This window comes from Sorex fumeus, unplaced genomic scaffold (genome assembly GCF_029834395.1).
Source record: "Sorex fumeus unplaced genomic scaffold, SorFum_2.1 ptg000003l, whole genome shotgun sequence".
In the NCBI taxonomy this organism is placed as follows: Eukaryota; Metazoa; Chordata; class Mammalia; order Eulipotyphla; family Soricidae; genus Sorex; species Sorex fumeus.
The window spans coordinates 59,679,671-59,704,597 of NW_026606060.1; the positions used below are offsets into that span (position 1 = coordinate 59,679,671).

General features: G+C 45.1%; 1 protein-coding gene across 1 annotated transcript in view; it reads right to left on the reverse strand.

Moving 5' to 3' along the window:
• The window catches only part of STYK1 (serine/threonine/tyrosine kinase 1), a 43,035-nt gene that overhangs the window by 8,370 nt on the left and 9,738 nt on the right, over positions 1-24,927 (reverse strand). The window contains exons 2-5 of the mRNA XM_056115931.1: positions 9,465-9,613; positions 7,056-7,190; positions 3,632-3,898; positions 2,432-2,613 (exon numbers count right to left, since the gene is read on the reverse strand). Of these exons, the coding sequence (XP_055971906.1) occupies positions 2,432-2,613; positions 3,632-3,898; positions 7,056-7,190; positions 9,465-9,528 (648 nt within the window). The 5' untranslated portion in view covers positions 9,529-9,613. The remainder of the gene's footprint in view (positions 1-2,431; positions 2,614-3,631; positions 3,899-7,055; positions 7,191-9,464; positions 9,614-24,927) is intronic.

Sequence of the window (24,927 nt, forward strand, 5' to 3'; positions counted from 1 at the left end):
TTTATTAGGCTGTAAAAAGAAATAGTGTAGATGTAAAGCAAAAGCAAAGAAGAGTAAAAGTTAGGGAAAAAATAATTATATGTAAGGCTCCTCAATGAGTACAGCAGCAATTTTACCCAAGGCAGTGTGTGTGTGGTATGTGTGTGTGGTTGTGCGTGTGTGTATGTGTGTATGTGAAGCACACCAACCCAACACATTTTTTTTTTGCTTTTTGTCTCACACCTGGCGATGTTCAGGGGTTACTCCGGGCTCTGTACTCAGGCAGTGCTCAGGAGACCATATGGATGCCAGGGACCAAGCCTGGGTCAGACTCATGCAAGGCAAATACCCTACCCACTGTACTATTGCCCCAGTCCCAACTCAACACATCTTGATTAAACACCTACAGTGTGCCAGATTCCATCTTAGGAACTCAGAATGTAATAGTCATCAAAATAAACGTGTCTAGTTCCTTCCGTTGATTATAGTATGCCAAACACGTGTGGCTCTGGATCATTAATATGCTTATGAATTTATGGTCACATATCTATATAGCACTATCAGTATCTCATTCTACGTCATATAGTCATGAAGGAAATGCAGTAGGGAAGAATATCTGCTGATGGAGCACAGATGATTGTGTGCAGAAAATCAAAAAGCTTTTGATTAACTCTGAAGGAAGAGTGGGTTGATTATGAAAAACAAAAAGAAAAAAGTTGGTGTACTGAGAAAAGCATGTGGAGATAGAGAGAAGCTGATGAGATTAGTGCACACAACAAGCACAGATAGAAAACCTTCCAGAAGACTTAAATACTTCCTATGGCCATCACTGGAAGACATTAACAGGATGTCCTTTCCACAGATGTTAGGTAGCGTGATTACCAACAAATCGAGGTGGCTCTAGTGATTTTGCCCTGTCTCACTGGTAACTGAGAGACTAATTAGAGAAACATAAGAGAGATGTATCGAGAATCAGGGAAATTGTATGGAATAAGATTTACATTAGCATTTTAATGTATTTTCCAGTATGTGTTTTATGTGAAAAATATTTACCAGCTGGATTTTTCCGTGAGTCAGCCCTCACACACTAGTACAGAATAAAACAGGGAAATTGCATGTAATAAGATTTACACTAGTATTTTAATGCATTTTCCAATATGCATTTGATATACAAAAATTTTCAAGCTAGATTTTTTTTCCTTGAGTCAGCTCTCACACACTAGAACAGTATAAAAACAGATTTTATACTAAAAGCATAAATTTACCATCATTACTAACAACAATAATGTGGCTGTGTAAATTATCATCATGACCACTCTTTTGGGTGCTTGCTGTCTCCCAATCACCACTGTTATGTTTTACATGAAGCATTCATTTGAAGTTTAATAATGAGTTATTGCCAACTTTTTTTAGATTAAAATTACTCAGGCTCAGATCAGTAGCAGGAGAATTACTCCATGGCTTAGAGGCCAGCCGGGCATTCTAGGGGAAAGGGCAGCTCAGATAGAGAAGGGAGCACCAAATAAAGGGTGTTTGGAGGATCCTCCCAGGATGGGACATGCATGTTGAAAGTAGACTATGGACCGAACATGATTGCCACTCAATGCCTCTTTTGCAGTCCACAACACCCAAAAGGAGAGAGAGAACAAAAGGGAATGCCCTGCCACAGAGGCAGGGTGGAATGGGGGGGATGGGAGTGGGAGGGATACTGGGATCCATGGTGGTGGAAAATGGGCACTGGTGGAGGGATGGGTGTTTGATCACTGTATAATTGAAACCCAAGCACAAAAGTTTGTAAGTCTACAACTGTACCTCATGGTGTTTCACTAATAAAAATTAATAAAAAAAAAAAAGAAATACTCAGGCTCAAAGAGGTGATTGATTGACTCAAAGCTAGTCAGAGGGGTCGGAGTGCTAGTACAGTGGGTAGGGCATTTGCCTTGCACACAGCTGACCTGGGGTTCAATCCCCGGCAACCCATATGGTTCCTCCAGCACCGTCAGGAGTAATTCCTGAGTAAAGAGCCAGGAGTAACCCCTGAACATCATTAGGTATAACCCAAAAAGAAGGAAAGAAAAAGCTCGTCAGAGTAGTAACTTAAAACCCATGAAATTTGCACTGGCCCTTATGCATCTCTTAGGCACAGGGAGTTACTTAAACAGACTTTACTCACAGGTAAATGCAGTTTAAGTTTCAGTTTCTCCATCACCTTCTCCATCAAGCACTCCATTAGCGACCTGCAATCGCTAGCTGCCTTATTGGACAGAGCTGACTTAGAACGTTTCTTTCATCACACAAAGTTCTGTTGTACGATGATACTCAGTGGCACTCTTGAATGCTTTAATGTTAGAGCATGCAAAGACTGCTTTTTCATGTGTCTGGCTAATAGACAGCAGGGAGCTAATTAGTCCGGCAAACCTTACCCTCCTCACATCCCGGCCCTGCTGCTTACCCGGCGACAGGTCCAGAGGAAGCTGAGCAGGTCCCCATGGACCACGTCCTCCAGCACCATGTAGAGTGGCAGCCTTTCTGTGCAGCAGCCCTCCAGCTGTACCAGATTTGAGTGCTTCCCTAGGTACTGAGAGAAGTGGATTCGCCCTATGAAATCCTGCACCTCTCGGAGCCCAGCGGGTTCTGTGGAAGGCAGGAAAGTCATAGGCAACAGCAGTCACCATCAGGAATCAAATGAAGGAAGGAGACGGGAAGTAACCCCTAGTGATTATTCTCAAGGCTCCTGGAGCATAGACGAAAGGAACTAGAATGAGATCTCAGTGTTCCTGAACTTGTATCAATGATGGCAATGCTTCAGAAACCTTTACTGGTTGGGTCAGAGAGATAGTACAGCAGCTAGGGCATTTGCCTTAGATGCAGCTGACCTGGGTTCAATTCCCAGCATCCCATATGGTCCCCCAAGCACTGCCAGGAATAATTCCTGAGTGCAGAGCCAGGACTAACCCCTGAGCATCACTGGGTGTCACCCAAAGAGAAAAAAAAAGAAAACCTATACTGGTTTACTGCCACCTAAATAAACAAGAGTGTCAGTCATATTGAGATAGTATCAGTTATCTAGGTCTCTTGATTGATAGTCTTGCTTCTCCCATCCTTATTCTTTTTATGCATCTACAATTACTAGGAAAATCATGAGTGTCAAAAGGAAAAAAGGGGGGGCTGGAGTGATAGCACAGCGGGTCGGGCATTTGCCTTGCACACGGCCGACTCGGGTTCGATTCCCAGCGTCCCATATGGTCCCCTGAGCACCTCCAGGAGTAATTCCTCAGTGCATGAGCCAGAAATAACCCCTGTGCAATGCTGGGTGTGACCCAAAAAAGAACAAAAGAACCTGAGGAATGTACTATCAGGGAGAGATAGAATATAGTGAAGGAAAATGAAGAAACAATCGGAGTTACAGTCATAGCTCCACACAGAAACATCAGTTCTAACAGCCTCTCTAGATAAACCTGAGCTAGAGAAAGTCCCCAGGAGGAGCATCTCTGCCTCCAGCTTCCGTTGTCCTTTCCTGATTATTCTGCCCAGAACTGTGATCACAGAACTGTGATCACATCTATCTGCTGGTTAAACTCTGCACAGGTGATGCCTATTAGTGTTCAATGCCAGAGGTGTACGGTGGAGTGTCTAGCGCTTCTCCTTGTACCTTTTAGAGCTCTGAGGATGACACTCTTGGGTTTAGCAGGGTCCCCGGTGTGCATCTGTGTTCGATAGATGAACCCACATGTCCCACTGGCGATCTTCTCCAGGACATCTGAGATTCGCTCCCGGGGCACCTGGAGCTGAGCCAAGGCTTGCGTGCTGCTTTCTAGAAGACTTTCCACCGAAGTCGCCTTAAGTGGCATCTGCACATTTCCTCCAGGTCCTGCGGCTTCCCTGAGAAAATCCGTCGATGGAGGCACAGGGGCAGGGTCTAGAAAAAGAGAAGACACCAGACAGCTCTTCCAAAATGACCCTGGAAACTCCAGGAAAGCAGAGCCTGGGACAAATTGGCGAGCAAGTTCCTCTTGCCATTTAGTCTCTGGCCAACACAGGGCTTTCTCCTAATGCTTTCCTATGAACCAACATCAGTATCAATCTTGCTAAAATTTTATAATGATCCCACTACATCTAAGACAACTTGAGATGGACCTCTTGGAAGTGGAAGAGACATCTCCTTTTCATCTTCATTGATATTAGTACAATTAGGAAGTTTTTGCATAGGTAGCTAAACCACAAATGGTAGTATCCGAAACTATGGTTGGTTTTTCTTCCTTTTTTTTTTTTTTTTTTGCTTTTGGGTCACACCCAGCGATGCTCAGCGATTACTCTTGGCTTTGCACTCAGGAATCACTCCCGGTGGTGCTCAGGGGACCATATGGGATGCTGGGAATTGAACCTGGGTTGGCCACATTCAGGCAAACACCCTACCTACTGTGCTATCGCCCCAGTCCCGGTTCCTGGTTCTTTTTTCTTAATGTTGGCCTAAAACTACACAAATAAAAGACAACTTCCACCCAAACACTAACCATATAGATCTGATCATGCTTACTTCCAAGATCAGACAAGGTGAGATATGTTCAGGGTAGTTCGACTGTAGGTAAAGAGAGATTTGAAGTCACATATGGACAGTGGTAGAAAGTCTTGGACACCTTTTGGTGGTGAAACTGCAGTATAACTGTACACCAAAACACTATTTTAACGATGTTATCCAATCTAAAATATTAAAAAAAATCTGGGGGGCAAAGAGATAAGGTGGGTAAGGTATTTGCCTTGCACACAGCCAAATAAGCTTCAATTCCTAGCATCTCATATGGCTCCTGAGCACCACAACGGGTGATCTCTGAGTGCAGAGTCAGGAATAACCTCTGAACACCCCTGGGTGTGATCCAAAAAGAGAAAGTGATTCTTTCACTTTTTCTTAACCAATTTATCTCCACTGGAGAAGAGAACTTTTGCTTATAATATCTTGATTCATTATTTTATTCACTTGTTCAACAAATATCACCTCCTACCTATCAATCACTGTTCTGAATATTGGAAATTGGCAAGGTCCATATTGCAAGAAGATTAGTGACAGGAGAGAAGAATCAGTTAATAATACACAGAGTGATGAGAGTTACAGAGGAAAATTGGACAATATGTATCCTCAGTAATGCTGTTTTATGTTTGAAGGGCATGAAAGTCTGGTCTTCTGAAGAATACCTTGCAATTATGGAACTAACCAGGTTGGTCTGATATCCAAAGGGCATTACAGGCAAAGGGAACAAAAGGCTCAAAGAATTTAGGGAGGGGCAGTGTTATGTGAACTGACCACAGCTGGAACCAAATGGGATTGTAACCTGGGAAACTCTCAGGCGGGTGGAGAAGAGTTAAGTAGAGAACTGACAGGACTGACTTAATGCCTTCAAAAAATTATTCTGGCTGCTTTGAAAATGGACCACAAAGGAGTATGAGCAAAGCAAAGGACACTAGTCTGGAGCATATGTAATAATCTGTGAACTGATGGTCGTTTCCCGAGATCCAGAAGTCTATTGAGAAAGGGCATTAGCAAGGGGGTTTGAGGAACTTTGTTTGGGACCTATTACCTAGGAGATTGTACTAGGTCAACGTAGGTGGTTTACTATAATAATCTGGAATTCAACAGGTCTATTCTCAAGATAGAGAGAATGTTTTTGAATCCTCAGAAGACTGAAAATGAGGTCATTTCAGCAGTGGTTGCAAACTGAAAAGTCAAAAAATTTTCTTTTGGTTAATCAGCTAATCAGTGGCTGAATAAATAGCAGTAGGGCTGGAGCGATAGCACACCGGTAGGGCATTTGCCTTGCATGCAGCCATCATGGCCGACCCGAGTTCGATTCCTCCGCCCCTCTCGGAGAGCCCGGCAAGCTACCGAGAGTATCTCGTCCGCACGGCAGAGCCTGGCAAGCTCCCCATGACGTATTCGATATGCCAAACACAGTAACAACAAAGTCTCCAATGGAGACGTTACTGGGCCCGCTTGAGCAAATCGATGAACAACGGGAGGACCGTGTCCATGTCCTACATTAAAACAAAAAATTTTCTTTTGGGTGGGGGAGGCACACCCATGCCCTGGCTCTGAGCTCAGGGGATGGGATCATGCTTGGCAGGGATTAGGGGACCATATGGGATGTTGGGGGATTAAACCTGGGTCAGGTGCATACAAACAAGCACCCTAACTGCTGCACCATCTCTCCAGCCCAAAAGTCAAAGGCTTTTCCAGAAAGCTTAAGTGCCAAACCTTTGCAAATAATTTTAACATGTAAGACCAAAGATTTGCCATTTCTGGAGTGATCTTGGAAAGTCTGTAGAATAGTGTGACTAAAAGCATTATTTCAGTAGAACCAGAAGCAAAAGTGATCAACAGAAGTAGCAAAACACAACTCTAGAAGTCACTCCTGTAAAAGTAAATTATTTCAAAAATTGGGGTAAATTTGAGCAAAGGACTAGAAATCAGTACCTATGGAATTTCATATCACTGTCAGAGTTTTTTTTTTAACCTTCTTTTTACTCTAAAGTTTCCTCTATGTTCTGATTTTATTATGGGCTCAATGATATTTTTAAAGAGCATGTTATAATCCTCTCCAAACCCTTCAAAGACTAATACCCTTTGCAGACCCCTCCCCAAGCATCTCCAGGTATGTCCCAGTGGCCCCTGTGTTCACAAGGCGTGGCCTCAATGGAAAAAAAAAACACCCTTTCATCATACATCCCAGGATGGCAGAATAAAGCTGATAGCAGTGACAGGGTAAAATATCATCCTTCAAGGCTAGTGAGAAAGCTATCCATTTGACCCAGCGAGTCTTCCTCTGCAATTCTCAGTCACGTGGCCAGAGGTTGGATACAAGCAGTAGGGCAGAGAAAACACAAACAGGACACTCCCACCTACTCTCCTCGCCAGCCCAGAAGCACCTACACAGGATTTCCTGGGAAAGGGCTCACCCCCTTTCCACAACGCAGAGGCGACCCAGGCTGCTTCCACTGAAGAGACACAAATCCCTTGACTGAGGCCATCTTCTGCTCAATCAGCATCTTCCCCGAGCCTCCGCCCGACCCATCTTGAACTTTACCTTGGGGTCCAGGAGACTGACACTGGACTCTGTGTCCTCTGATAAACAGCCACAGGATGATGGCAACAGTGATAATGAAGACAGCAATAAAGAAGGTCGGGACCACAATGATTTCATACTGCTGCTCCTGGAGCACTGGGCAGGAAGAGAAGAGGATGAAGCAGCAGCCCCACCTGACTGCCAGGCCTCAGTTCACTGTCATCAAAATACTATCTCTCTTCCTTCTTCCCCCCTACTTCCATTCCGTGTAATCACTATTGCACACAAGTCTCCACTGAGAACCCAGTATCCTGTTCCTTAGTCCCCCGCCTGTGCTCTGTACCTCCTGGAGGAGGCACATTGGGACTTCTGATTGGAGGAGGTGGCACATTGGGACATCTGGTTGGTCCGTTCCCCCTTCAAGACAATGGCCTGATTACCTTTTCCTTGATCAGTTACTGTTTCCGTTTCTACTGGAAATCAAAAGAGCCCCTCTTCTTTTTCTTTTGTTTTTGCTTTTTTTGGGTCACAAGCAGTAATTCTCAGGGGTTACTCCTTGCTATGCACTCAGGAAATACTCCTGGCGGTGCATGGGAGGACCATACAGGATGCTGAGGATCAAACTTATGATGACTGTGTGGGAGGCAAAAAGCCCTCCCCACTGTAATATCGCTCTAGCCCGAGCCCCCTGTTCTTATCATGAACAGCTGGGCAGCCAGGGAAGTAAAAGCTGCCAAAGAGAGACTGCTGCACCTGATTTTTTTTTTTCATTTTGCCTTTGGGTCACACCCAGCGATGCACAGGGGTTATTCCTGGCTCATGCACTCAGGAATTACTCCTGATGGTGCTCGGAGGGCTGGAGCGATAGCACAGCGGGTAGGGCATTTGCTTTGCACAAGGCCCACACGGCCGACCTGAGTTCAATTCCTCAGCCCCTCTCGGAGAGCCCGGCAAGCTGCTGAGAGTATCTCACCTGCACAGCAAAACCTGGCAAGCTACCCGTGATGTATTGCTACCCATGATGTATTCCATATGACAAACACAGTAACAAGTCTCACGATGGAGACGTTACTGGGCCTGCTCGAGCAAATCGATGAACAACGGAGGACAATGCAGTTCAATCACTTTCTCTTTGGGTCACACCCAGTGATGCACAGGGGTTATTCCTGGCTCATGCACTCAGGTATTACTACTGACGGTGCTCGGGGGACCATACGGGATGCTGGGAATTGAACCCGGGTCCACCGCATGCAAAGCAAACGCCCTACCTACTGTGCTATCTCTCCAGACCCTGCACCTGATTTCTTCCTCCTGACTTCCATTCCATGAAATCGCTATTGGCACAAGTCTCCAATAACCAACCCAGGGTCCTTGCTCCTTAACCTACCGCCTGTGCTCCGAATCTTCAAAAGGAGGTGGAACATTGGGTTTTCTGATTGGCCAGTTCCCCCTTCAAGACAATGGCCTCATTACCTTTTCCTTGATCACTGTTTTCATTTCTACTGGAAACCAAGTCATTTTCCCTCCAGTGATGAGGGAAACAGTCCCCTGTCCTCATCATAAACGGAAATAAAAGCTGCCAAAGACAGTCTGTCGCACCCGCCTACAGGCTGTGCTGGGGACACTGTCGAGACAGTCCTCCTTGCTCAGTGACTGCAGAACGTGCTCAGAGCAGGAGGTCCTGAGCCTGCTTTGAAAGGAATAAGTTTGAGACTTTCTGCATCTGTCCTCTCCTGCCTGTGTGAGGGCGAAACTGATGCCATGACAAGCTGCAGCCAACATTAAGTCTCAACTAGGTCTCAGTTTCTGTTTCCCCAAAGTATGACATGCAGTTGCTGGTAAACTCCCAGTTGAATAATTTTCCCAAAATAAGGAATTGGGCAGTTGGGTCTGGCCAATCATGAGGGGTCACTGTACCCTCCTTAGAAACTGTTGCTAACCATTGCCTAATTGCTGACCACCATTGTAATAGGGTCATTGCTAAAAATAGACCAGTATATTAATTGCTTCTTAACTCTGAACCCTATACAAACTGCTTGTGATTTGGAGTCGGGGTCCTTGTCAAGACTCCCCTGTGTTAGATGAGACTTGGGCCCTAGCTCAGGCTAGCGCTGGCTCCGGCTAGTAATAAAGTTCCTTTGTGTTTGCATTTTCATGTATGGACTTGGTCTCTCCGCAATTGGGGATCTGAAACTAGGTCACAACACCTGATTCCTGCAGATGCCCCTCTTCCCCCATCAGACACAGTAAAATCAAACTCCTGATCTTGTTCAGTTTTTCTGAGCAGGGGCTCAGCAGGGTACCCTGTGAGTGAGAAACCCGAGTCCTCCTCTGGCTCTCGGCTGAATCTTCCACAACACTAGAACCCATCCAGATCTTCATCTGTCATCTTCCCATCAGCAGAGAGGCATCAGTGGTGCCTGGACCTACCACACAGCTTGTCGCTGAGGCTGCACCCCAGGAGCACCCGCATGGCGCCCCTCTCCTTGCCCATCGCCACACGGCTGGCCACTGCTAGGCTTCACTGGCACGGGATGTGCTGAGTATAGCTGATGGTAACTCCCAAGGACTGAGACGTTCTGGAAAAAAATGATAAAGGAGCACAGAAAAGAAAATTTTTACTTTTTTATTCCATACTAATGAAAGTTTATGTAATCAGAGCAACATCATAAATGACAAGCAGGGAAATACAGCCATAGCATATTAATCTGAGTGGATATATAACTCCACATCAATTAATATAAATTAGTATTACTATTTATAATACATAGTACTCTATACAGATAATCAGATAATAATCCTTAGTAGGTATAATCTATTGTTGTGAATCACTGATTTTTTTCTTTTTGCTTTTTGGGTCACACCTGGCGATGCACAGGGGTTAGTCCTGGCTCTGCACTCAGGAATTACCCCTGGCTGTGCTCAGGGGACCATATGGGATGCTGGAAATCGAACCCGGGTTGGCTGCATGCAAGGCAAATGCCCTACCCGCTGTGCTATCACTCCAGCCCATGAATCACTTATTTTTAAGACAAAACATATCATTGCATTTAGTTGTTAATTCAGAAAATGAATAGTTAGTGGACAGATAAGTTATACATTTGTTTTCTTTCTCTGAGGGAGCCTTTCCTTCCTACAGCCTCACAATGATCTATGATTTGTTAAGACTGTTCATAAAACTACCAGAGGAGCATCTAGTTAAAAGGTCAGTTATTACCACAACAAAAACTGTACATTAAAATAGAATCTAATCTTTTTTCTGATCACAACCTGGTGAAAGTTTTAGGAATATCGGCTCAACTACACTAAAGATAGCTATTACAGCCCTTCTGAAATGTAGTTTGACCTTATAAATTAGTTCACTGTTTAAGAGAAATTTGTTTAGTGCCCATAAAAGTCAGATTCTCTGGCAGATAGCTGGTTGAGCAGGCTGGAGTGCATGCTTGGCTTCCAGAGAGCCCCTGGTTCCCATTCTTGATGTCGCATGGTCCCCCAAGCATGATCAGAAGAGACTCCACCCCAAGCACTGAGCCGCAGAGGAGGCAAGGGGGGAACAGCCCCTGTATGGCTGGAGAAACAAAAGCATCAGAGACAGAGAAATAGTACATCACCTAAGATGCTTGCCTTCCACCCCTTCCCAAGGGTTTAACCCTTGGCACAACATATGGTCCCCTGAGAACCATCAGAAATAATCCTGAGCACAGAGCCAAGAGTAAGCCCTGAGCACTGCCAGGTGTAGTCCCCAAACCAAATAATAAGTCAAATACTCTGCCACAGACTAAAATGAGAACAAGCAATTCCCTACCACCAAATATGATGAGGAAAATAAACAATAAGTTATATTTACAGGAAGTATAGTACTACAATAGTCTGGAGCAAAGACTAAAAGACTGGAAATGAACTTGAGATCTATTCTGGATACAGAATCCACAGAACTTTCTGGGAGGATATTCTATCACAAGCAAGTTTCTATCAAGTGCGCATAAGCCCATCAACTAAGAGATTGGCAGACAATGGCTCATCCACTGTTATAGGTGAACCAGCTGGGAAGAGAAGGTCTGAAGCATTCAAAATGAGTATTCCAGGACAGAAATTTGTGTGGGAGACAGAAATTAGTGACATGGCCACAGAGAGGTTATATTTAAAGGTAGGCAAGTAAACAAGCTAAGAAGAAGAGAGGAGAAAACAGATGCTGAGATTGTGCTGTGGTGTGGGTTCAACAATTGTGAATAGACAAAAACAAAAATGAAAAGTGCCCTTGGGATCATGCAACTGGAGGTTATTGAGCCACAATTCTAGAACCCTCTACAGATCACTAATTACTAAGTGCATGGTTCCCTGGAATTCTTGGAGCCATTCATTCACCACTACCCATGGACTAGATCTTCAGGCTAGGAAAAACTTCACTTCCTCACCCCACCCTCCCCACTCTGGCATTTTTCTCTTTTCTGTTATACAGTAAGAAAAACTTGGTCTGCTTTATACTTTCATGTCATTATTGCTCAAATTGTTTTTATTTTATTTACTTATTTTTGAATCACAGTGAGATACACAGTTTATGCAGTTACAATTGTTCATGATTGGCTTTCAGTCATATAATGAATGTTTCAACACCAACGCCCGTGTACATTTCCCACCACCAATGTTCCCAGTTTCTCTCCCCTCCCCACCCCTACACCCCACCAACTCTCACCTGCCTCTATGACAGGAACTTCTTTCTCTTTCTCTGCCCAAATTGTTTTTATTTTATTTATTTATTTAGCTTTTGGGGTCACATCCGGCGATGCTCAGGGGTTACTCCTGGCTCATGCACTCAGGAATTACTTCTGGTGGTGCTAGGGGGACCATATGGGATGCTGGGAATCAAACCCGGGTCATTCACGTGCAAGACTATTGCCCTACCCACTGTGCTATTGCTCTAGCCCCCCAAATTGTTTTTAAAGACCCCTTCCTGTCCAGATTCCTACTTCAGAGCATAATAGTGTTCACAAGCATTGTCTGAGAATGTGGCCCACAGTACTAGTGGGGAAAAAATATCTATCTCCCCTGCATTCCTTAGTAGATACAATCTTTTGCTGTGAATCACTTATTTTTAAAACAAAACATTTAATTGCATTAGTTGTTAATTCATAAAATGAATAGCTGGCAGACAGATAAATTATATATTTGGTCTATTTCTCTCAGGCATCCTCTCCTTCCTACAGCTTCACAGCCAATGAAAAACTGCACTGGCTCTCAGAGCTCTAAGCAGCTTCCCTGGCCATTATATTAAAATCGAACAATCATCATCACCAATCTATAGAAAAGAAGTTTGTCAGTACCAGAATATCTTTCTTCTCTTCCTCTTTCAAACAGAAGGAAAATATACACATGTACTATATATATACATATATATATGTGTGTGTGTGTGTGTGTGTATTTTATAACTATAAAATTCGATAAAAAAATTTTTCCCATTCACTCTTTTTCATTTTTCTAGTATCCAATTTTCCTCCAAGTAGACTCTAGGCTCTAGGTACTAATTTGTTTCCTGGCCAGAAAACCTTCATATGCACTACTTATAATTCTTTAAATCAGCATATATTCAAAATGATATCTCCAAAACCTAGGTACTGAAGAGAAGAGGTGCTCACCACTCCATATATCTAAAAACTTTGTCTTATTTTTGATTCTGTGGGCAATAAGGCTTTATTCTTTCTGATTGATCCAGAATCAAACCAGTGATTATCCACTGTCTAAACAACTCCAATGACAGTATATGACCTAGTTTTTCTGTTGAGTTGATAGAAAGGCGAAACATGGAATATCAGAATACGTATGACATTACCTACATTATGCATATAAACTACTTTGTGTTGTTTCTATTATCGAGACGAATAGCCACCGTGTTATGTATTGAGGCAGAGTCTCTTGGGAATTCAGCCATTACATAAAGAAACAAGCAGCTCCCCCCACCCCTCACCTGACCAGGCAGCTGACAGTCAGGCAGTTTCCATACAACCCCAAAGAGACAGGGTGTTCTTGGCTAATAGAAGTCCCAGTCAACAGAGGAATAGCCAGGAGGAAAACTGCAGGGGATGGGAGGAATATTCTTATCTGTGCATTTGCGCATAGCAAGAAAGCTATGAAGTCGATGAAGAGTGAGACCACAAACTCACACAGTTCCATAAGAGCATGTGGAAAGAAACGGACAGGTAAAGGCAAGAAGCAGGGGTTAAGACACTTGCCTTGCCAGCAGCCAGCCCAGTTTGACTCTCTGATGACACTGCATGGTCCCCTGAGCACCAGCAGCAGCGACTTCCAAGCACAGAGCCTGGAGGAGCCCCCAGAGCACCATTAGATGGGGCCCCCAAACCAAACCAAACCAAAAAAGGGCCCAGGTAGACAGACAGCCTGAGAGTGTGAAGCCACAGGGGTCTGGAACACAGTAGGGCAGCTCAGAAGCTGCTCTTGCTCTTCATCCTCCCCTTTCCACCGACTTCACTGCTAGGCTGTCTCGGATGCAGTTCTTTCATCAAGGGCGGCCCGTTTAACTAGCGGGGCTCCAGCACCATGTGGAAGAAAGGGTCAGTCGGCAGCTCCAACTTGAGCTGTGCCCAGGAACCAAGCCCCTGGCCCACTAATATACACGGAAGGAAGGACTCTAGCCGTGGTATGTGCGCGTACCCCCCACCCCCCCCCCACACACACAGAGCTGCCCAATAGGCCCCAGTTCACTAGCTGCACAGGTCAAACCACACCCTCTGCCCAGCCCCGCGCCCAGCAACACTTATCCCAGACCTATGTTTGTCCTCACACCTGATTCCTGGACTCACGCTGATGGCGCAGCAGTCACTGTGAACTTCTGCATTTCCTGAATAAGGTTGTTTTGTGCATAGTTTTTTTTTTTTCACATGCGATAGCACAGCGGAAGGGCGTTTGCCTTGCGTGTGGCCGGCCTGGCCAAGCCAGGTTCAATTCCTCCGCCCCTCTCGGAGAGCCCGGCAAGCTACTGAGAGTATCTCACCCGCACAGCAGAGCCTGGCAAGCTACCCATGACGCATTCGATGTGCCAAACACAGTAACAACAAGTCTCACAATGGAGACGTTACTGGGCCCACTAGAGCACATCGATGAACAACGGGAGGACAGTGCTACAGTGCTACTGTGCTTAGTTTAAAAAGTGAAGGTGGATTAGCTACATGGAGCAGAGCAAGGAAATAGACATCTAGTGGCATAAGATCCACTGCATAAGTTGGTTTCCAGATGTTTGCAAGGTAACCTTTTCCCCAGTGATTACAGTTGGGCTGGACGATTATGAAATCAGCCACCAAAGCATGTATCCAGAAGGCGTGTGGGCTGGAGAGATAAGGCAAAGGGCTGGAGCACATGGTTGGCCTACCAGAGACCCAGCACCCAGATCCACAGCAATGAGTCATGATTGACCACTGAGCACCAGAGGGTGTGGCCCAAACACAAAACCACAAAGGATGCTTGTGTTCACTCCGCAAACATTCACCATGAGACTTGGTCTCCCCACCCGATGGCAAGCTGAGGAATAGATTTGACTCTATCTGACTATAAAAAGAATGTTCCTGATCAACATTTACCTACAATACAACCAATACTCTGTCCCCTTCAATCATGCCTACACTGTTTTCTCAAAGCATTAAGTATATATATTAGTTCCCCAGTCTCCTCTCTTAATTAGGCTGTGAAATTAAACATATGAAGCATTATCCCACAGTTCATGGATGACTGAAATTCAGAGCACCAGAATATTACTAGCTCCCATGCAGTTGTGAAATTGTTTATTCTGATAATGATAGTTAGTGTTGGTAAGCCAGATATATAGTAATTGCCTCAAGCATCCACAAACTTCTGCTCTGTGCTGAGCTCTCCAGTCAGTACCCGAATTCAAACAATACCATTGCTCTTGTAGTTATCATGCCTTTTTTTCCTGCTTTTTGGCTCACACCCAGCAATGCTCAGGGGTTATTCCTGGCTCTGCGTTCAGGAATTACTCCTGGCGATGCTTGGGAGATCATATGGGATGCCAGGGATTGAACCTGGGTCAGCCGCGTACAAGGCAAATGCTCTACCTGCCTGTAATATTGCTCCAGCCCCATCATACCCTTTTTTTTTAAGAAAAAAAGTTGTTTCTGAATTTATTGTAGCATAGAAAAGACGTTTAGTTCCCCTTTTGAATGAAGAGTGTAGAGGTGGGGCTGGAAAGATAGTACAGAAAGTAAGGTGCTTGCCTTGCTTTGGATTCCTCTATAGCCCCAAGATCAAATAAAATAAATGAAAACTCAAGAATCTAGATGGGTTTTTGTACAATGTGCAATTGTACAATGAAGAAGGACATACCCTTAGGAGGAGAGTGAGATTGAGGAGGAAATAGCCCTTCCCCTGAATATTTGTAAGATTATTTGCTCAGGGAACTAGATTAGAACTAGAATTGGACTGCATCCTAGCATCAGCTCCCCAGATTTTATACATATTTGCAAGCCTAACGCCCAGTTGAATCTTTGCATGTGTTTCATTTCACACAGAGAGTTCTGGCCTCTGCAGCTCTTGGCAGCGGCATCTATTCAGTCTCCCCAATGCCAGCAGCATTTCACCCCGGAGTTTTAGAAGAAACGCTTATTACCAAAATATATCTACAAGCAGAACTTTGAGATTAGGGAGGTAGGTCAGTGGGAGGGCACATATGCTGCCTATCTGAGCCCTGAGCTCAATCTCCAGAGTCATAATAAAAACAACAATAGCAAAATTGGTCCATTGGTACAACTGCATAGTCTGCCTGTATGATAGGAGAGGTTCCTGGACTGAATTCCATACAACTGTTCCCATTTTAAAATGGTGTATTTTGATCTACCAGCCACACCCTCTCTCACTACCTGCTTATCAGCACAACTGGATCTGCCCCATGTTTGGCTTACATTGCCCAGCAGGTAGGCATTTACCTTGCACGTGGGCGACCCAGGCAACCCAGGCGACTCAGGTTCTATTCCTACGCCCCTCTCAGAGAGCTTGGCAAGCTACCAAGAGTATCTCGCCCGCACAGCAAAGCCTGGCAAGCTACCTGTGACATATTCGATATGCAAACACAGTAACAACAAGTCTCACAATGGAGACATTACTGGGTACGCTTGAGCAAAATTGATGAACAACGGGAGTACAGTGACAGTGACAGTGCCCAACACTCACCCCCAAATGGAGAGAACTGAGGGATATATTCCTCCCTCTAGGCGCTAGGAACATCACTCAAGGACAGAGAAGGAGGGGCTGGAGCAATAGCAGAGCAGGTAGGGCCTTTGCCTTTCAAGCGGCCGACCAGGGTTCAATACCCAGCATCCCATATGGTCCCCCGAGCACCGCCAGGAGAAATTCCTGAGTGCAGAGCCAGGAGTAACCCCTGAGTTTCACTAGGTTGTGACCCAAAAGGCAGAATTTAAAAAAAAAAAAAAGAAAGAAAGAATAGAAGGAGAAGGATAAACATATGGAGGGAGCAGTTCTTTCCCCCACCCCCTGGAAAGATGAATCCACCCTTCTCCTGCCCTTTCATCCTCATCCTTGGAGCTGCAATAACAACATGAACATGATACTTTGGATGTAAGATAAAGAAGAACTAGCCAGATCTAGAATCTTTGGGAATTACTTACTCACCAACATTCTGAAAAACAAACCTTTCTTCCTGCTTTTAGTTTCAATAAATAAAGGCTCGGCAACCGCACTGTGCCAGGTGTCAGGCTGGGCCATTCTACACAGAGAAGGGCACCAAGGTTCAAAGAGAGTCCACTCTGGCCTGGCCAGGGTTAAACCTTCCATTTGGTTGTTGGGGCCACATCTGTCTACTAGTAGCTCAGGGATGGGGTGGGGCCTCTGGCATGCAAAATACCTCAGTCCAGCCCACAGAGCTATCTTTCCAGCTCCCAGGGTTAAACAGTTTGAAAGCAGTGGAGTGAGAAATATCCACTTTTTATACCCCAAGCTTTTCCTCATGAAGTCAATGTTCCTGAAACTCTTGCTGAAGGATGTGTTCCTTACTCGACTGGACAAGAACAATAGCATTGGCAAGGAACTGCATCGGGATCTTAGAATAAGTCCAAATTTCACCAACAAATCCACCATAGGGGAAAGCCGGGCTGTGTAGACTTTGCCCTCTGGTTTCCAATGCTTGCCTGAAGAGCTGTCTTCAGAATGCATAAAGTCCCCGCAGAATCCAAACAAGGCAGAATCCTTGTATTCACATAGTCCTAGACCTGACACTCTCCCCTCCCTCAACCCCAGCCGCATCCTGTTTCTATCATTTGCTTCTTGTGGTGGAGAAACTTGTTCCCAGGCCTCACTTTTTCCAGGGAAGCATGAGGATCAGGAAGGGCCCAAGCCCCCAGGAGACAGTGCTCCGGCCAGAGAAGAAGGATGAACTCCCAGTTGATCTCAGCGCCCTGGAGCTGCCTTGCAAAGAGACGATCAAGAGGTTGATAACTGAAACCCAAGCACAGAAATTTGTAAGTCTACAACTGTACCTTATGGTGTTTCACTAAGAAAAATGTAAAAAAATAAAAAATAAAATAAAAGATTGCATTTAGATGTAAAAAAAAAGGAAATATACAACACTGAAATAAAAAAAAAATAAAAGAGGCTGAGGAGCTAGCCTGCTGAATCTGGAGTCGGATTTGTGTAGGTGAAGTAAATGCCTTCGAGCTGATCCTTCTGGCTCACCTGAGATGTGCCAGAGGGAATACCACGCCCTCCTCTTTGCTGACACTGACAAATGGGGAGTGATGTGACCTACACCTTCCCAGACTCCAGGGACTGGAACACACTTTGAAACTTGGAAAGAGAAACACCCGGAAGTGTGGAGTATCAACCCTGCCCAAAAATTCTTTGACAGGCTGAGTGCTCTCAGAAAGCTGTGCTTTGTTGTAACTTGTCAGCAGAGACTCCTGAACATGCAACAGAGCTGCGAAGCTTCGTCTGTAGCTGGGTCCTTCCGCCGTTTGCTTTTAAAGCCAATGTGTACCCCGAATACAAACGTTCCAAACCCCCGGGCAAGATGTATGGGGCTCACAATTGCCAAAAATCGGATCTGATTCGAAGTACGATTCCTCAGATGAGCACCTTTGATTTCCTTGGAGGTGTTAGATGAAGTCGATATTTTCATTTTTATTGCGACTATTATTCTACTTGGCAGGGTCCCAATTCCCAGAGACCCCCCTCTGTTATATTCAAGTCCCACAAGTCCAGAGAAAAACAAATCTCAAACCAGATATTCTGTCAGTGGTTATTTTCTCTTCCTGGAATAATGACTCATCAACAGCAACTTCTCCAGCCCAGGGTCTGAGAACCATAATCAGAAAGAACCAGAACATTCCTTTACCCACAGGTTAGCCGTGGATCCCTCCCGGGGTGTCCCTTCTCTTCCCCAAGAGGCGCCTGCACTTCCAATCGTGGTGGGCCTGTCACTTCTTTGTCTTATGACTATCAGCCAAGTGGCATTTTCAAGGCCCTGTCCCCCTCTTGACTGTTTATCCCACTTGGCTTTTTCTTGCAAGAGGGTTGTGGGAACAGGTTCTGCTTTTTCAAAATCTTTGAGAAGTTCTCTCTTCTCAGTGAGTGAGGCAAGGATCTGGGTTGTTTTCTGCCCAATCTTTTCCAGGACACTGACTTCTGGCAAAGAGGAGGGTCCCAAGTGAGGAGGACAGGTGGATGGCAGTCTGCAAAAGTGTGCAGAAGCAGCGGGAGAGATAGTATAGTGGGTAGCGCCTTGCACACAGTCTACCCAGATTCGATCAGAAGCATCCCATATGGCCCCCTGAGCACAACCAGGAGTGATTCCTGAGTGCCTGACCACAAAAAAAAAAAAAATAAAGACAGAGACAGACAGACAGACAGACAGACAGAGTCTGGGAAATAAACCCCAGCTCCCAGACAGAGAGAGGCAAATGGGTAGGAGATTTCACAATCAGGAAACCAGTTCCTCTGCCCTTTTCCTCCTCTGCTGCCTCACGCAGGGCGGGTCCCTGCGTGGATTCTATACACAGGATGTCACCACTGGCAAACTGCTGGTGACATGAAAGGCGCAGCCTGCTATGGGGACACACAACGGGGCTGAGAGACAGGGATGGAAGGCGGATGGGAGCATCTCAGCGCTGGCCTTGCAGAGTGAGGGGTGGAAGCCCCAGGGCGGCCTCATTGGCCAGGTGAGCCCAGCGGAGAGGGCCCTGGCTGCTCTTCCTAGCCTGGAGGCCTGCAACGGGCTCTGCTCCCACAGGGGAGGAAGTGTACGGGTCCAGCAGAAGGTTACATCAAACAAGTCGCCCCATTGTTGTCCTTCTCCCACTCTTACATCTCCTCTTCCTCTTTCTCTTGAAAGACCAAATGGAATTTATCAGGGCAAGGAGATTGTGGGGTGTGTGTGTGTGTGTGTGTGTGTGTGTGTGTGTGTGTGTGTGTGTGTATGCTCACACGGAGTGAGGGGAGGACTTAGAGATGCTGAAGGAGTAAATCCCAGACAAGGGTGGAGGGGAAGGGGCATTGTGATGGAGTCCTACTGTTGGAATCTTGTCTGAGTAAAACCTACCATTGAATGTTGAAAAACTGTAAATCACAGTGGCCGAAATAAAATTTTTGAAAGAGAGATGTATAAGCCCCCCAAAAGGTATTTTGTTGTTATTTAAAATGGAGTGTTAAAGTACTACCTCGATTTCTACATCTTTCCTGTGACTTCACCAGGCTTCAAAATTTGTTAAACATTTTGGTGTGGTACATTTGGGATTTCTTCTGTGTTTGTTTGTTTTCCTTTCCTGGATTGTTTTGAAACCTCTTGGTAATTTTTTATTCATTATAACGCTTGTGTTTTTGTTTGTTTTTTAATCTTTTTTTTTTCTTTTGGAATAAATTCTTTTTTTAAACTCTGAAGGATGGGGTGAAGGGGAAACACTACAAAGTAATTATTATCTGTAATAAGCCTGGCACTGTTCTAGGAAATTTACATGAATTATCCCCTGGAACATTCAACAATCTTAGGAGGCAGATGATATTATTACCAATTTACAGATGAAAGTAACAGCAGACTAGAAAGTTAAATTCATTTATACAAAGTCATAATGAGTGGTGAAAGTAAGATTTGAATGAACTTCAACTCCTTCTCTCACCTCCAACGCAGAGAAAGTTAAGAATCCAGGGGGCTGGAAAGATAGTGCAGTGGGTAGGGCACTAGCCTTACAGTCGCTGACCCAGTTCGATCCCTGACATCCCATAGGGTCACCTGAGCATCACTAGGAGTAACCCCTGGACATCACCAGTTAATGGCCCAAAAACCAATAAGAAAGAAAGTCAAGAGTCTAGAGAATAAAAGAAATGAAAACCCAAGATATTCTGTATGGCAGGCTGGCCTCTCTGAGAGATCAGACTTAGCCTGATCTCTCAGATGGGGTAGTGGGAAGGAAAGAGAGAAAGAAAGAAGAGAGGGAAAGGAGAGAATGGAGAGGGAAAGGAGAAAGAGAAAGAAAGGAAGGGAGAGAGGGAGAAAAATGAAGACGTTAGGTTTGCCAGTTTCCACAAATTCTTTTAAAATAAATCCATATACATGTAGACACACATTACACACTGTAGCACTGTCCTCCCGTTGTACATCGATTTGCTTGAGCGGGCACCAGTAACGTCTCCATTATGAGACTTGTTGTTACTGTTTTTAGCATATTGAATATGCCATGGGGAGCTTGCCAGGCTCTGCCATGCAGGTGGGATACTCTCGGTAGCTTGCCAGGCTCTCCGAGAGGGACAGAGGAATCGAACTCGGGTCAGCAGCATGCAAGGCAAATGCCCTATTCGCTGTGCTATTTCTCCAGCCCTGCTACTGCCCACATATTACACACAAGTATGTTTATACATACATATACGAATCACGACAATGACAAATCACGACCATCCTGTTATTCGTCAATTGCCTCGAGCAGGCCCCAGTAACATCTCCTTCATCCTAGCCCTGAGATTTTTTAAAAAGTGCCATATTCAAGACTCTTTCAGAGTTAGGAGAATGAGACCCATCATTGTTACTGGTATTTGGCATATTGGGTACGCCCCGGGGAGTTTGCCAGACTCTGCCGTGTGGGCAGGTTACATTCGGTAGCCTGCCAGTTTGTCCAAAGTAGGAATGAAATAATAAGATGTCACAATAAGATGTTGCTCAGCCGCATTTGCGGCCACGCGCTTCCAGAAGCTGGGTTTTATAGTCTCATACATATACATACACAGATATATGTATTGCTTCTTCTGAAGATCCCTGATGATAAGAGAGAGGTGTCAGACTTTTATTTAACAGTACAGTGGAATACTAAAATTGGTTAGATTTATGGTCACAAACATTTTAATAGAGGAACTTTTATGTCAGTCACTTCAATGATAAGGTAAAGGTAAAGGTAAAGGCCCTCCCGTTGATGTCGATTTGTTCGAGCGGGTCCGGTAACGTCTCCATTGGAGACTGTTGTTACTGTGTCTGGCATATCGAATACTCTCGGTAGCTTGCCGGGCTCTCCGAGAGGGGCGGAGGAATCGAACTCAGGTCGGCCATGTTGGCCACTTGTAAGGCGAATGCCCTACCACTGTGCTATCGCTCCAGCCCTCACTTCAATGATAAACACAGATTTTAAGTTATGCGTGTGTAGTAAGGACAGAATTCGCGGGTTAGGAGGAAACAGCAGTGGAGGAGAACCCAAAGAAAAGTATATCCAAGCGTTGCAGAAACCTTGGTCACATATCAAGAGTTTCCTCCTCTGACTGCTTTCTGTTTCACAGCCTTTCGGAATTAGGCTGTGATTACCCGATACAAAGAAACTGGAAAGGAAGGAAAAGTGAAAGCAGAAAACGTTGAAAGCAGAAACATTGAGAGAAGCAAATGGACAAGACAAAGAGGAAGGGAAAGTCATTGCATGAAGAGCCGGTGATCAGAGTGAAAGGCGGGCAAATCACCTCATCCAGATTTATCCCTTCAAAGAGGAATCTCTCAGCTGAACGTCAAGATTAAGCTCCAGGGTTTGATAAGTACTTTCCTCGTGCTTACTCTAGTCATTAGTTTTCATGGGAGAGCACCAGGGAGAAGTGCCTGGAAGGAGGGTAACATGCCGTCACGATCAGACTGTGTTGAGCAGACAGCAGGGGCCAGAGTCAGGGAAGGACGTGGGTTTGTCTCAGCCTTGCCAACGGGCTTCCTGGTCTTATCAGCTCAGGCTGGCAGCCCACTCTCCCGAAAGGGATCCCGAGAGAATGAGCGAGAATGAACCAGCCTGTGTAGCGGGTGAGCTACCAGCTCCTGCTCTGCCAGCTGCCCCACCGGGTGGGGGACTCCTGCCCACACCCAGGCTCTGACTCCGTGCCCTAAAGAGGCCTTTGACTTGGGCTTCTCTTGCTCGGGTTGTGATCTCCGTCACGGTCTCTCAGTCGAGGGTGACTTTCCTTCCCAGCCTGGGCTCAACACCCACAATTTCCCTTCCTTCACAAAGACGCTGAAAGAAAAAAGAAAGAAAAGAAAGGCACCCAAAGGCTTGTGGAGGGTGAAGAGAACCCAGAGAGTGAGCAGAGCAGGAGGACGTGCGGATGTGGATGAGAGGGGTCTATCAGGCATGGGCATAGTTTTTTCTTTCTTTTTTCTTTCTTTCTTTCTTTCTTTCTTTCTTTCTTTCTTTCTTTCTTTCTTTCTTTCTTTCTTTCTTGTTCTTTCTTCTCTTTCATTCCTTTTCTCTTTCCTTCCTTTTTTCCTTTCTTTCTCTTTTTCTCTTTCTCTCTTTCTTTCTTTCAGTTAGATCCACAGTTACAAAGTTGTTCATGATTGGGGTTTCAAGAGCTGTCCCATCACCAATGCACATTTCCTACCAAAAATTCCTCAGTTTCCTTCCTGTGCCCCTCCCAACCTGCCACTATGGCAGACTCTCTCTCTCTCTCTCTCTCTCTCTCTCTCTCTCTCTCTCTCTCTCTCCCTCATTCTCTCTCTCTCATTTTCCTTTAGATACTATGGATCGCAGTACAGGTACTGAAAGGTTATCATGCATCTCATTTTATCTCCTTTTAGTACTCAGTGAGTGATCAATTCCAGTGATCATTGTCATAGTGGTCCCTTCTCTGTCCTAACTGCACCCCACCCCACCTGACTTTCCAGCAAGCTTTCAACCAAGGACCAGTCCTCCTAGCCCTCATTTCTACTGTCTCATAGTATTAGTCTCATACTATATTTTTTAATATCCCATGAATGAGTGCAGTCATTCTACCTCTGTCCTTCTCCCTCTGACTCATTTCACTCAGCATGATACTTTCCATGTCCATCCATTTACAAGAAAATTCCACAACTTCATTTTTCCAAGCAGCTGCATAGTATTCCATTATGTAGACGTCCCATAATTTATGTATCTAGTCATCTGCTCTTGGCCACTTAGAGGGTGGGGAGGTGTGAGGGGAGAGGGGGTAGGAGGGGTGTGTATATGCTAGTAAGCTGGCAACTCTCCTAGAACTGGCCTGGCTGTTTCAAGACACTCTCCATCACAGTCACAGCCCGTTCAGTCCCCACACAGCCCTTGACTTCCCTGCCCTGAGCCTCTATGCCTGAGAAAGAGATTGTCTCCACCTCTCCGTAGGCCATTTCCTCTCTCCCACTCTAAAAGCCAAAAAGGCGCATTCCTAAACTCTGGCTCTCAGTTTAATCAAAATTATAATCAGTAAGTCTCAGTAGCATAGCCAGCCCATTTCTTCCCTGCTGCTATTTAGTTATGCATCTGAATATATTTTCTAATCTCTCCTACACCTTGATGTTCTCATCTGTTAAAGTGGGTTCAACTCAGAAACGTGATAAGAATGAAATGACTCAGAAAAAAAAATGTCCAGCACAAAGTAAGCAGTAGTTACCATGAATTATTCCCAGGATTAGAGCAATAAACATATTCCTATATCTCAGCTCTTCAAATCATGATCCTTTCAATGACCTGCCCTGGATCAGATTGCACTTCATGATTGCACTCATTTGTGAGATATTAAAAATCATACCATGAAACTAAAACCCAAGGACAGTAGAAACAAGGGCCAGGAGGACTGGTCCCTGTTGGAAGCCTGCCACAAGTGCTGGGAGAGAGGGCAGTTGGGATAGAGAAGGGACCACTACGACAATGATGGTTGGAACTGATTACTCTGGATGGAAACTGCATGCTAAAAGTAGGTTAAGGACCAAACAAACTTGATGGCCTCTCAGTATCTTATTACGAACCATAATGCACAAAAGGAAAAAGAGAGAGACAGAGACAGATAGAGAGAGAGGGAGAGATAGACAGAGACAGAGACAGAGAACTGTCTGCCCTAAAGACAGACTGGGGTGGGAGTGGGGTGGCAGGAGGGAAACTGAGGACATTGGTGGTAGAAAATGTGCACTGGTGAAGGAACAAGTAATGGAACATTATATGACTAAAACCTGATCATGTTGTAACTGTGTCTCTCAAGGTGATTCAAGAAGAAAAAAATAAAATCTTTTTAAGACATGAAATGTGTATGCGCCCCCCCAAAGCACCTGATCTGCATTTGCAAAGTCCATTTTTCCACAAAGATGTCACAGTGAGTCACAGTCACAGTCCTCCCGTTGTTCATTGATTTGCTCGAGCGTCTCCATCATGAGACTTGTTGTTACTGTGTTTGGCATATCGAATACGTCACGGGTAGCTTGCCAGGCTCTGCTGTGCGGGCGAGATACTCTCAGTAGCTTGCCGGGCTCTCTGAGAGGGGCAGAGGAATCGAACTCAGGTCGGCCATGTTGGCCGCTTGTAAGGCAAATGCCCTACCGCTGTGCTATCAGAAAATAAAATGTGACCATGACATGAACCTTGTGTGCTTTCACTTTTTGAAATAAAAGAGGTGACCAAGATCTCGC